The 12,066-nt window shown below is 70.6% G+C and overlaps 1 protein-coding gene across 1 annotated transcript in view; it reads left to right on the forward strand.

Moving 5' to 3' along the window:
* Positions 1 to 12,066, forward strand: part of LOC123642186 (mucin-5B-like) — a 45,993-nt gene that overhangs the window by 2,717 nt on the left and 31,210 nt on the right. Inside the window, exons 8-30 of the mRNA XM_045557088.1 lie at positions 39 to 240; positions 604 to 729; positions 1,101 to 1,218; positions 1,294 to 1,432; positions 1,644 to 1,754; positions 1,933 to 2,002; positions 2,533 to 2,670; positions 2,927 to 3,091; positions 3,330 to 3,424; positions 4,222 to 4,348; positions 4,532 to 4,787; positions 4,984 to 5,039; positions 5,222 to 5,322; positions 5,550 to 5,701; positions 5,991 to 6,129; positions 6,214 to 6,324; positions 7,007 to 7,186; positions 7,524 to 7,763; positions 10,506 to 10,662; positions 11,030 to 11,158; positions 11,313 to 11,457; positions 11,545 to 11,588; positions 11,672 to 11,869. Coding sequence (XP_045413044.1) covers positions 39 to 240; positions 604 to 729; positions 1,101 to 1,218; positions 1,294 to 1,432; positions 1,644 to 1,754; positions 1,933 to 2,002; positions 2,533 to 2,670; positions 2,927 to 3,091; positions 3,330 to 3,424; positions 4,222 to 4,348; positions 4,532 to 4,787; positions 4,984 to 5,039; positions 5,222 to 5,322; positions 5,550 to 5,701; positions 5,991 to 6,129; positions 6,214 to 6,324; positions 7,007 to 7,186; positions 7,524 to 7,763; positions 10,506 to 10,662; positions 11,030 to 11,158; positions 11,313 to 11,457; positions 11,545 to 11,588; positions 11,672 to 11,869 — 3,199 coding nt within the window. The remainder of the gene's footprint in view (positions 1 to 38; positions 241 to 603; positions 730 to 1,100; positions 1,219 to 1,293; positions 1,433 to 1,643; positions 1,755 to 1,932; positions 2,003 to 2,532; positions 2,671 to 2,926; positions 3,092 to 3,329; positions 3,425 to 4,221; positions 4,349 to 4,531; positions 4,788 to 4,983; positions 5,040 to 5,221; positions 5,323 to 5,549; positions 5,702 to 5,990; positions 6,130 to 6,213; positions 6,325 to 7,006; positions 7,187 to 7,523; positions 7,764 to 10,505; positions 10,663 to 11,029; positions 11,159 to 11,312; positions 11,458 to 11,544; positions 11,589 to 11,671; positions 11,870 to 12,066) is intronic.

Genomic DNA, 12,066 nt, shown 5'->3' on the forward strand with positions numbered 1-12,066 from the left:
GGTCCGCGCACCTGGCGACCCCCTGGCTGTGCCCCCAGGAGGGCGTCTGCCGCAGCACCCTGCTGGGACCGGCCTTCACCCAGTGCAACTCCCTGGTGGATGCCTCCGCGTACCTGGCCGCCTGTGCCCAAGACCTGTGCCGCTGCCCCACCTGTCCGTGCGCCACCTTTGCCGAGTACTCCCGCCAGTGTGCCCACGCCGGGGGCCAACCGCAGAACTGGAGGGGCCCCGACCTCTGCCGTGAGTGCCCCCGCCTGGGCCAGGGTCGCGCAGGGGAGACGGGGCAGGGGCTGCCCCTCAGGGGCCAGAGCCAGAGGGTGGCCGGGGAGAGGGGACGGGGGGCATGGGCAGGGGGGAGACGGCCCCATCCCTCGACTTGCGCCTTGCCCAGGAGACAGCCGGGCACTGGGGCCACCCAAGACCAGGGCGTCCGGGCTGTTCCAGGGCCCGGCCCAGCATCCAGAGGCCCTGGTGGCAGGTGGCAGGTGGCAGGTGGGGAGCAGCTGGCTGCAGCTGGCCGGCACGGGGGCCAGCCCTGGGCCGTGGGGAGCGGGGCTGGGGTCTGGCCACCCCTGGGCCCAGCCCTGCCTCCTGCCACCGCAGCCCAGACCTGCCCCCTCAACATGGAGCACCAGGAGTGTGGCTCGCCCTGCGTGGACACCTGCTCCAACCCCCAGCGCTCGCAGCTGTGTGAGGACCACTGCGTGGACGGCTGCTTCTGCCCCCCAGGCAGGTCCCCCCAGCACCACGGCCGTTGCCGTGCCCCGTGCACCCCCAGCCCCAGCTGGTGGCCCAGAAGCACAGCCTCTCCCAAGGGTCCCCAGAGCCCAGGCAGGTGGCTGCTGGCCACCAGGGCCTGCTGGTTGGCAGAGGCGGGAGGACCAGCTGTCACGAGTCCTGCAGGCCAGGCGGGGAAACCAAGGCACAGAGGCGCTCAGGGTCCCCCTAGAGCAGGGGTCTCAGGGCAGAGGCAGCAGCCTGGTCCGGGGCCCTTCCTGCAGGAGGCAGCTTGTCCCCCAGGCGGGGGTCTTCTTGGGGGCTGGGCAGGGGACCCCCTGCGCCTCGGCGTCCCCACCTGCGCTCACGCCCCCACCCCGCAGGCACCGTGCTGGACGACGTCACGCACTCCGGCTGCCTGGCCCTGGCACAGTGCCCCTGCACCCACGGCGGCCGCACCTACGCCCCCGGGGACTCCTTCGCCACCAGCTGCAGCTCCTGGTAGGTCCCGGCAGCTCCCGCCGGGTGGGGCGCGTGGGGTGGCCCAGCTCTCCAACTCCCCTCTGCTCCCCCCAGCACCTGCTCCGGGGGGCTGTGGCAGTGCCAGGCCCAGCCGTGCCCCGGCACCTGCTCCGTGCTGGGCGGTGCCCACATCTCCACCTACGACGAGAAGCTCTATGACCTGCACGGCGACTGCAGCTACGTGCTGTCCAAGGTGCGCCCGCGGGCACCACGCCTGCCCCGCCCCGAGACGCCCCGCTCGCGAGGGGAGCCCGGCTCACACCCACCGGCTGCGCACGGCCGCGGGGCCCCAGGCCTCGGGACAGGCTGCCGGGGGGTGACCAGAGGTGCCAGCGGCCACTCCCCAGGGAGCCGCCCCCCGTGGGCAGCCCGCGGCCCACGCCCTCACGGGGTCTGCCCCTCAGAAATGCGCAGACGGCACCTTCACCGTGCTGGCCGAGCTGTGGCAATGCGGCCTGACAGACAACGAGAACTGCCTGCGAGCGGTGACGCTGCACCTGGACGGCGGGGACACGGTGAGGGCCGCCCCGGGCGGGAGACGGAGGCCTCGGCCCCTGCTCAAGCCCCACAAGCCACGTCCCGAGAGGCGGTTCTAGAAGCCACTCAGGCTCCCCGCGGGTGACGCCGGGTGACCCCGTCTCAGCCAGGGCAGGGGGTCCGGCAGCGTCTGACCCCGCCCTCCCCCCTGGCCAGGTGATCCGGATCCAGGCGGACGGCGGCGTGTTCGTGAATTCCATCTACACCCAGCTGCCCGTGTCGGCAGGTAGGCAGGGCCGGCGCCTCCAGGGCGGGCTCGGCCCCCAGAGCCTGGCAGTGCCCCGCTCGGACCCTGGCCTCGGGCAGTTCCGGAACAGCCCACGCTCGGCGTCTCGACTGCAGAGTGGGGGTGACAAGGCCCCCCGCAGGCTGCAGGGGGGGGACCCTGCATCTGCCCCCGGCCCCGCCCCAGCCCCGCCCCTCCGTCCGCCAGCCCAGCCCCGCCCCTCCGTCCGCCAGCCCAGCCCCGCCCCTCCGTCCGCCAGCCCAGCCCCGCCCCTCCGTCCGCCAGCCCAGCCCCGCCCCTCCGTCCGCCGCCCCAGCCCCGCCCCTCCGTCCGCCGCCCCAGCCCCGCCCCTCCGTCCGCCAGCCCAGCCCCGCCCCTCCGTCCGCCAGCCCAGCCCCGCCCCTCCGTCCGCCAGCCCCGCCCCGCCCCTCCGTCCGCCAGCCCAGCCCCGCCCCTCCGTCCGCCAGCCCAGCCCCGCCCCTCCGTCCGCCAGCCCAGCCCCGCCCTCTGACGCGCCCCCACCCTGGCAGCCAACATCACCATCTTCAGAGCCTCGAGCTTCTTCCTGGTGGCGCAGGCGGGCGCCGGGCTGCAGCTGCAGGTGCAGCTGGTGCCCCTCATGCAGGTGTTCGTGCGGCTGGACCCTGCGTACCGCGGCCAGACATGCGGTGAGGCGCCCAGTGGGGGCTTCGGGGGCTTCCGTGGGGGGCCGGCAGGGGTGGGGTGGGCAGAGGCCGGCAGCAGAGGGGACTGGGGAGGGGGCCGGCGCCAGCCCAGGACGCTGCCGTCCGAGCAGTGGCCGGGAGGTGGGGGGAGGACGGGAGTGGGCTGCCCACCCGGCGACCTGCAGTCGGCTCTGGAAGCAGGACCCCGGGGAGATGGTGGGCTCGGCAGCCCCCTGACGTCCCCCGGCCCCGGCCCCAGGCCTCTGCGGGAACTTCAACCAGAACCAGGCGGACGACTTCGCGGCCCTGAGCGGGCTGGTGGAGGGCACGGGCGCGGCCTTCGCCAACACCTGGAAGACCCAGGCCGCCTGCCCCAACGTCAGGAACAGCTTCGAGGACCCCTGCTCCCTGAGCGTGGAGAACGGTAACCCCCAGCCTGTGCCGCCCCAGGCTCAAGTCCCACCTGGCCTGCCCTCCCTGTCCCCTGGGCCGTGGGGGCCCCTGGGCGGGGCTTGGGGGGCCCCACAGAGGCAGGAAGGCGTGAGGAGGGCCGGGGCGCGGGCAGACGGGGCATGGCGGGCCGGGCCCCAGATTCCAAGTCACGGCTCCCGGGGGCTGCGGGGCGGAGCCGCATGATCACGCGGTGCCCTGGGCCCCCCCAGAGAACTACGCCCGGCACTGGTGCTCCCGGCTGACCGACGCCACTGGTGCCTTCTCACCCTGCCACTCCGTGGTCAACCCCGTGCCCTTCCACTCGGTGAGTGCCCACGACGGCCGCGGCCCCAGGACTGGGTTGGGGACGCTGGGGACAGAGCCGGGGAGGAGGCCTGGCAGGGCCCCTTCCTCGAGGCCACCTGTCCCCATGGCCACCTGTCCCCATGGCAAAGCAGTACCAGCTGGTGGCTGGAAGCCAGAGGCGTGATCCTCGTGCACCCTGGGGACGGGAGGTGTGGGCGGGGCTGGCACCCAGGTCCCTGGAGAGCGCCCCCCCCCCCCCCCCCCCGCCACCACCATCTCCGCCCACAGCCTTTTCCTAAAGACACCAGGTGCCGGGTCAGGGCCCACCCTCACGGCCTCGTCCTAACTTGGCTACATCCGCGAAGACCCTCTTTCCAAGCAGGCCCCTCTGCAGGCCGTTAGGACCCCCCAGCGTATCTTTTGGGGGATGAAATTCAGCCCCCGGCAGGGGACTCACCAGCCACTTTCCTGGAAGCCCCAAGCTCTGAGGTGCACACGGCTCCGGCCCCAGGACCGTGTCTCCAGGGCAGACCCCGGCCCACCCCAACCCCCACCTGCAGCCTTTCCCCGCGGAGACCCCTCTTGTGGAGCGTGGCCAGGCTCACGCCTGGAGGGCCGGCCCCCAACTCCCCTCGCGCAGCCCTGGCCTGCTCCCGCCCTGACACGGCTGCCCCCGTGGCCATGGCGGCTGTCGGTGGCCCCGACCCTGCTCAGAGCTTCGGGAGACCCCACCCCGACCCCCACCCCGATGCAGCCCTTCTCCTGCCGCGGGGCCGCTCCTCCTCGGGGGGGCCCTGACGCCTGCGGCCCCCCCAGAACTGCCTGTTCGACACGTGCAACTGCGAGAGGACTGAGGACTGCCTGTGCGCCGCCCTGTCGGCCTACGTGCACGCCTGCGCCGCCAAGGGCGTGCTGCTGCGCGGCTGGAGGGACGGCGTCTGCGGTGAGCATGCCACCGAGACCCACGCGCGCCATCCGCCATCGTGCGGTTCCCGGCCCAGCCCCTCCCGTTTCCTCTCCGGCCTCGCAGGAGCCCCCCATCCCCACCATCCGGGACGGGGACACCGGGTCCGGGGCGGGCCAGGCCCAGCTGCTGACTGGATGCTCCCGGCCCCGCCGCTCACAGCCGCATACATGAGCAGCTGCCCTGAGTCACAGAGCTACGCCTACGTGGTGGACGCCTGCCCGCCCACCTGCCGCGCCCTGAGCGAGGGGGACGTCACCTGCAGCGTCTCCTTCGTGCCCGTGGACGGCTGCACCTGTGCCGAGGGCACCTTCCTGGACGACACGGGAGCGTGCGTGCCGGCCAGCAAGTGCCCCTGCTACCTCCACGGCACCGCGGTGGCCCCCGGAGAGGTGGTGCATGACAATGGCGCCGTGTGGTGAGCGGGGAAAAGAGGCCGGGAGGCGGCTCCTCGCGGCGGAGGGCCAGGGCCTAACCCCGGAGGGTCCAGCGTCCTTCTCCCCACTTGCCGAGTTCACCGGCACCTCCCAGGGCTGAGGCGGGCGCGGGGAGGGCGCGGGGCTGGCGGGCTGTGGTGCAGCCACGGGTCCAGGCCGACCGTCCGTCTCTCGCAGCTCCTGTGCCGGCGGGAAGCTGAGCTGCCTGGGCACCGCACCGCAGAGCAGCTCAGGTAGCACGACCTGCGCCCGCCCCGCCGGGAGGCTCCAGGGCAGGGAGGGGCCCCAGGCGTCTGCCCGGCAGAGCGGCCAGGTGCCCGGGGGTCCTGGGCACGCGGCAATCAGGACACGGTCAGGGATGTGTGGGGTCGTCAGCCAGGGGGCCGGGGACCCTCACTCCGAGCTCTGCCCCCAGGCTGTGCGGCCCCCATGGTGTACCTGGACTGCAGCAACAGCTCCGCGGGCGCCCCGGGGGCCGAGTGCCTCCGCAGCTGCCACTCGCTGGACGTGGACTGCGTGAGTCTCCCGGGCACGGCGGACGCCTCCCGTGGTCTGTGCTGCAGGGAGCGGGGCCGCGAAGGGAGCCGGGGGTCCGTGGACGGTTGTGGCTTGCTGACCCCAGACGCTGCCCCACCCACGGTGCTGCCTTGGGAGTGGCTGTGCGTGCACACCCGGCGGACGGCCCCAGGGACGGCGCCCACGCGTGCTGGTGCCCGGCCTGACAGGTGCCGCCTGCCCCACAGTTCAGCACACACTGCGTGTCCGGCTGCGTCTGCCCCCCGGGGCTGGTGTCCGACGGGGCCGGGGGCTGCGTTGCCGAGGAAGACTGCCCCTGCGTGCACAACGAGGCCTCCTACAGGCCTGGGGACAGCATCAGGGTCGACTGCAACACATGGTGAGTCACGGTCCGAGCGGCGGGCGGGGCAGACCCGGGACCGAGCCGGCCTGAGCCAGACGGGGCCTTGGCGGGAGCAGGAGTCGGTTTCCTGGAAGGTGCCTGGGGGCCCGGGTGTCTCCTGGCACGTGGCGGGGCCCTGCCGTGGAGGAATGGCCGGGGGCTGGGCCTGGCCTTGGCACCGCCCTGCACATGGGCCCGGCCACAGGGCTGTGTGTGCTGCCCAGGGTGGGACGGGCTCTGGGAGGGCAGCCCCCCTGGAGCAGGCACCGCCCCCCACCCCGAGCAGCACCTGCAGGAACCGCCGGTGGGAGTGCAGCCGCCGGCCCTGCCTGGGCACCTGTGTGGCCTACGGGGACGGCCACTTCATCACCTTCGACGGTGAGCGCTACCGCTTCGGAGGCAGCTGCGAGTACACCCTGGCCCAGGTACGTGGCCGGCGTGGTCCCCGCCTGCTCCGCAGGACGGACGTGCTCGGGCCGTGACCAAGGCCTCCTCTCTTCCCATCCCAGGACTACTGCGGGGGCAACGCCACCCACGGGACCTTCCGTATCATCACCGAGAACGTCCCCTGTGGGACCACTGGCGTCACCTGCTCCAAGGCCCTCAAGCTCTTCGTGGAGGTGAGGGTGTCCCCAGGAGGGTCTGCGGGCCAGCCTTCCGTGGCACCCACGGGCCTCCAGCTGTGCCGTGTCCCGGGGTTGCCGCCACACACAGCCACACACGGTTCCCTCAGCCCCGGAGCCCGAGCCTCGGGGCGGAACGGCCGGGCTGTGCTCACCCCCCGCCTCTCCCAGCTCTGGGGGCTGCAGACGCTCCCCGGCTTATGGCCGCATCACCCCAACCTCGGCCTTTGCCCCCACGTGGCTTCTCCCCGTGTGTCTGTGTCTCTTCGGTCACTCATGAGGACCCCTGTCATGGGACCTGGGGCCCACCCGGGTAGTCTGGGACGATCTTGTTTCAAGACCCTTCACATAACCCCATCTGTAGAGACCCTTCTTCCCAACAGGGACAGTCACAGGTTCTGGGGGTTAGAAGGTGGGCAGACCTTTCTGGGGACCCCTTCACCCCCCCACACCTGGGGACACTCACTTCCAGCAAAGGGAGGTCAGAGTTTACAGGGCAGAGAGCAGAGCTGTCGGCTGGGGGTCTTTCCCCTGGAAGGGTGGGAGGGGCCGAGGGAGGGGCAGTGAGCAGGGGGCGTGGGGTGCAGTGCCTGGTGGGGGGCGGGGGGCCCACTCCCTGCACTCCCTACCCTGGGCCGCAGGCCCCTCCCGGCAGCTGCTGCCTCCCCTGTGCCCCCAGAGCTACGAGCTGATCCTCCGCGAGGGCAGCTTCACAGTGGTAGAAAGGGGGCCCGGCGGGGACCCGCCCTACAAGATCCGCTACATGGGCAACTTCCTGGTGGTCGAGACCCGCAGCGGGATGGCCGTGGCCTGGGACCGGAGGACCAGCGTGTTCATCCGGCTGCGCCAGGACTACAAGGTGAGCGCCGGCCGCACACGCCCGGGTCAGGCTGTGCCGGGCCGGAGCGTGGCAGCCGGCAAGGCCGCCGGGGCTGCCTTCACTTGCAAAACCTGGGCGGGGTGACGCCACGCACGGGGTCAGGTCCCCACGGGGTGTGCGGAGACCAGGGTCCCCGCTCTCTGGACTCTGAAATGGGCAGAGGGCTCTACGGGGGGCAGGTATCACCTGCATGGCTGCCTCCAGGACCCGCGTCACACCTGTCCCCTGAGGGCCCTGCACACCCCGGGCTGGGGTCTGTGCTGCCCCTACTGTCCCCACCCCCTAGCTGTCAGGGCCCCTCGCTCTGCGCCCACAGGGCAGGGTCTGCGGCCTGTGCGGGAACTTCGACGACAACGCCCTCAACGACTTCACCACGCGGAGCCAGTCCGTGGCGGGAAACGCTCTGGAGTTCGGGAACAGCTGGAAGTTCTCCCCGAACTGCCCGGACGCCCTGGCGCCCAGGGACCCCTGCACCGCCAACCCGTACCGCAAGTCCTGGGCGCAGAAGCAGTGCAGCATCATCAACGGCGCCACCTTCGCCGCCTGCCGTGCTCAGGTAGGGCTTGGTGGGCAGGGCCGGCGGGCGCTGCGTCCAGCCGGGTGGGCACACGGCAGGTCTCTGGGGACAGTCTCGACCCTGAGCGCTTGGCACCAGCCTGGGGTTTTCAGGTCTCGAGTCTGGACCTCCCACCAGCCCGGCACCTGTGTTCCTTGTCCCTGGCACAGAGCTGTCCCCTGTGCAGCCCTGGCCACCCTCCCCCAGGACACCCAGGGCTGCCCGGTCCCCAGCACCAGCAGGGCCACCACAGGGGCTCACAGCTGGCTGGGGAGGGTTCAGCAATCGGCCTTCAGTAGAGACTCTTCCAAAAGGCAGTTTCCTGTTATTATGAGAAATGCTTGAGTGCCCACTTAAGGTCGCAGCTTTGTGACTCAGGACCTCAATGGCAATGAGAAGAGGGCAGGTCACGTTTACACACAGCAGCTGACAGGCCTTGGCTTGTGCTGACAGCCCCTGAGTTACTCTCACCGCGGTCACGGCTGCTCCCTCGAGTAGGTGGCCAACGTCCCTCTGGCCGTCCTGCTCACCAGCTCAGACGGTGCCCCGTGGCCTGCCCAGGCTGACCACGGATTCAGATGGTGCCCCGTGGCCTGCCCAGGCTGACCACGGATTCAGACGGTGCCCCGTGGCCTGCCCAGGCTGACCACGGATTCAGACGGTGCCCCGTGGCCTGCCCAGGCTGACCACGGATTCAGACGGTGCTCCGTGGCCTGCCCGGGCTGACCACGGATTCAGACGGTGCCCCGTGGCCTGCCCGGGCTGACCACGGATTCAGACGGTGCTCCGTGGCCTGCCCGGGCTGACCACGGATTCAGACGGTGCCCCGTGGCCTGCCCGGGCTGACCATGGATTCAGACGGTGCCCCGTGGCCTGCCCGGGCTGACCATGGATTCAGATGGTGCTCCGTGGCCTGCCCAGGCTGACCATGGATTCAGACGGTGCCCTATGGTGGCAAAAATGAGAACTTGGGGCCGGGCGCGGTGGCTCACGCCTGTGATCCCAGCACTGTGGGAGGCTGAGGCAGGAGGTCACTTGAGGTCAGGAGTTGAGGCTGCAGGGAGCTGAGATCCCACCACTGCACTGCAGCCCGGGCGGCAGAGCGAGAGCTTGTCTCAAAAAGCAAGCAAGAAAGAGTGAGACCCTGGTCCACTCTAGGGTCTGCTGCCTAGAGGACTGAGTTCGGGGCTCGCCCTTCTCGCCCTGAGGAAACAGCCCCTGGGTGTCAGGACAGGGTCAGCACCACGGTTCCCAGGGCGAGCAGGGCTGGAAGGCAGATGCCATGTAAAGTCACCTGCACCTTCCTCCGGCCATGTTCACTGTGTGCCTGCAAGTTCGGCATGTTCTGAGTGCTAAGCTCACCCCAGTGACTGAGGGACAAACCTGCTCCCACAGAGCTTACCCCCGGGAGGGAGGCAGCAGGGTGGGGACATGCAGGACAGGTGTGGGAGTCCCTGAGTGGGGAGCCACCGTGGGGCCATGGGGAGTAGCAATTGCGGGGACGGCTCAGTGACAGGAAGGGCCCGGTGGGCAGGAAGCCAGCGCAGCTGGAGTAGAGCCACCAGGGCCACGGGCGGGGTGAGAGGAGGGGAGGCCAGCTGCTGTGCCCCGTGTGGGTGTGGAAGCTGCAGGCCACATGACCGTGTCACCTGGTGAAAGAATCCAAGGGGCACAAGTGAAGGTGCAGAGGTGGGCACACAGGCAGGTGAGCAGGTGGGCAGATGGAAAGGTGGGCAGGGGCACAGGTGGGCAGGGCCACAGGTGGGCAGAGGCACAGGTGACAGGGGCACAGGTGGGCAGGGACACAGGTGGGCAGGGGCACAGGTGGGCAGAGGCACAGGTGGGAAGGGACACAGGTGGGCAAGGGCACAGGTGATGGGCACAGGTGGGCAGGGGCACAGGTGAGCAAGGGCACAGGTGGGCAGGGGCACAGGTGGGCAGGGACACAGGTGGGTAAGGGCACAGGTGACAGGGACACAGATGGGGAGGGACACAGGTGGGCAGGGACACAGGTGACAGGGGCACAGGTGGGCAAGGGCACAGGTGGGCAGGGACACAGGTGGCAGGGACACAGGTGACAGGGACACAGGTGACAGGGGCACAGGTGGGAAGGGACACAGGTGGGAAGGGGCACAGGTGGGAAGGGTCCGAGGTGGGAAGGGGCACAGGAGGCAGGGACACAGGTGGGAAGGGGCCGAGGTGGGAAGGGGCACAGGTGGGAAGGGACACAGGTGGTAGGGGCACAGGTGGGAAGGGGCCGAGGTGGGAAGGGGCACAGGAGGCAGGGACACAGGTGGGAAGGGGCACAGGTGGCAGGGACACAGGTGGGAAGGGGCACAGGTGGCAGGGACACAGGTGAGAAGGGGCCGAGGTGGGAAGGGGCACAGGTGGGAAGGGACACAGGTGGCAGGGACACAGGTGGGAAGGGGCCGGGGTGGGAAGGGGCACAGGTGGTAGGGGCACAGGTGGGAAGGGGCACAGGTGGCAGGGACACAGGTGGTAGGGGCACAGGTGGGAAGGGACACAGGTGGGCAGGGGCACAGGTGGGCAGGAGAGGTGGTGCTGGGGCAGCTCCCTTTGAGACACACTGGGGGCACTTGTGGCCCCAGAAGCCAGGGCCGCCACTCCCTGGGGTGGGGCTTTGAAACACAAGTGGCCTCAGGGACTCACTCAGGCCAGCCGAGCCCTGGCCGGGGCGGGATGCGTCCTGCTCTCTGAGCCACACACGGGCCCTGCCCCCAGGTGGATTCCACCAAGTACTACGAGGCCTGCGTGAGTGACGCGTGCGCCTGCGACTCGGGGGGCGACTTCCAGTGTTTCTGCACGGCCGTGGCCGCCTACGCCCAGGCCTGCCGCGACGCTGGCCTCTGCGTGTCCTGGAGGACCCCCGACGTCTGCCGTGAGTGGGGCTCTGTCCGTGGTGCTGACGCGGGGCCGGGGACAGGGGCAGGCAGAGCAGTCTCTCCCGGGGCCTGACCCACACACATGTACGCACAGATACCACACACCTGTGGGTTTACACGTATGTATGCACATTCATATGCACAAACGCAGATTTGTGCAAAAATACCAGACAGGTGTTCCCCCGGAGATGGCTCCTCAGGGACAGGAGTTCCAAGGGCAGAGCCCCGGCCGGCCCCCGAGGCCCAGACGCCTGGGACAAGCCCGGGACTGCCCTGGGAACGCAGCCCGGTGTGGCGGGGCTGCCCGTGCACACCCAGGGGAGGGCCAGCAGGCACCCCCTGAGGCTCTGCCCCCCTGCCCAGCCCTGTTCTGCGACTACTACAACCCACACGGGGAGTGTGAGTGGCACTACCAGCCCTGCGGGGCCCCCTGCCTGAGAACCTGCCGGAACCCAAGTGGGCGCTGCCTGGTTGACCTGCCCAGCCTGGAAGGTGAGGGGTGGGCTGTTCTGGGGGACCTCCCTGGGTCCGTGCAGTGTGCACGGGGGTGGGGGCCCAGGACCCTGCCCGCTGGCAGGGGGCGGCTGTCCCAGGCAGCACCGGGCCGGCGGAGGCTACACGGTGCGCCTACTCCTGCCATGCCCAGGCTGCTACCCCAAGTGCCCGCCCAGCGAGCCCTTCTTCAGCGAGGACCAGATGACGTGTGTGGCCCAGTGTGGCTGCTACGACGAGGACGGGAGATACTACGATGTCGGCTCGAGGGTCCCCACAGCGGAGAACTGCCAGAGCTGGTGCGTGGGGTGGGGGCGTGGGGGGTGCTGGGGAGGGGCCGGGGTGGCTGTCCCCAGGCGCTCAGCTCCACTCTCGCCTCCTCCCAGTGCCTGCACCCCCGGCGGCCTCCAGTGCACTCACAGCCTTGCGGGTAAGGCGGGCTGGGTGGCCCGGGAGGGCCTGGCGGGGCCGGGGGCCGGGGAGCTCCGTGACCCGATGCCTGCCCCGCCCCAGCCTGCACGTGCACCTACGAGGGCAGGACCTACGGCTACCAGGACGTCATCTACAACACGACGGACGGGCTCGGTGGCTGCCTGAGTGCCATCTGTGGAGACAACGGAACGATTATCCGGAAGACCGTGGAATGTCCCGGAACCCCATCCACAGCGCCGTTCACCTTCACCAGCATCTCGACGCCCCTCCCCACGACGGGTAAGCCCCGCCTGGCTGTCCCGAGGCCCAACCACGTCTGGGTGACCAGGAGGGACCTGCAGGGCACTCGGTGCAGGAGGCCCAGACACCAGGGACACCTTGGGTCCAAACCCGCCGACCCGCTTCCCCAGGCTCGGGCTGGCTGCCCACAGCCCCCCACCCCCTGCATGTCTCCAGGAGCTCCCCAGGAGGCACAG

This window comes from Lemur catta, chromosome 7 (genome assembly GCF_020740605.2).
Source record: "Lemur catta isolate mLemCat1 chromosome 7, mLemCat1.pri, whole genome shotgun sequence".
Classification (NCBI taxonomy): Eukaryota; Metazoa; Chordata; class Mammalia; order Primates; family Lemuridae; genus Lemur; species Lemur catta.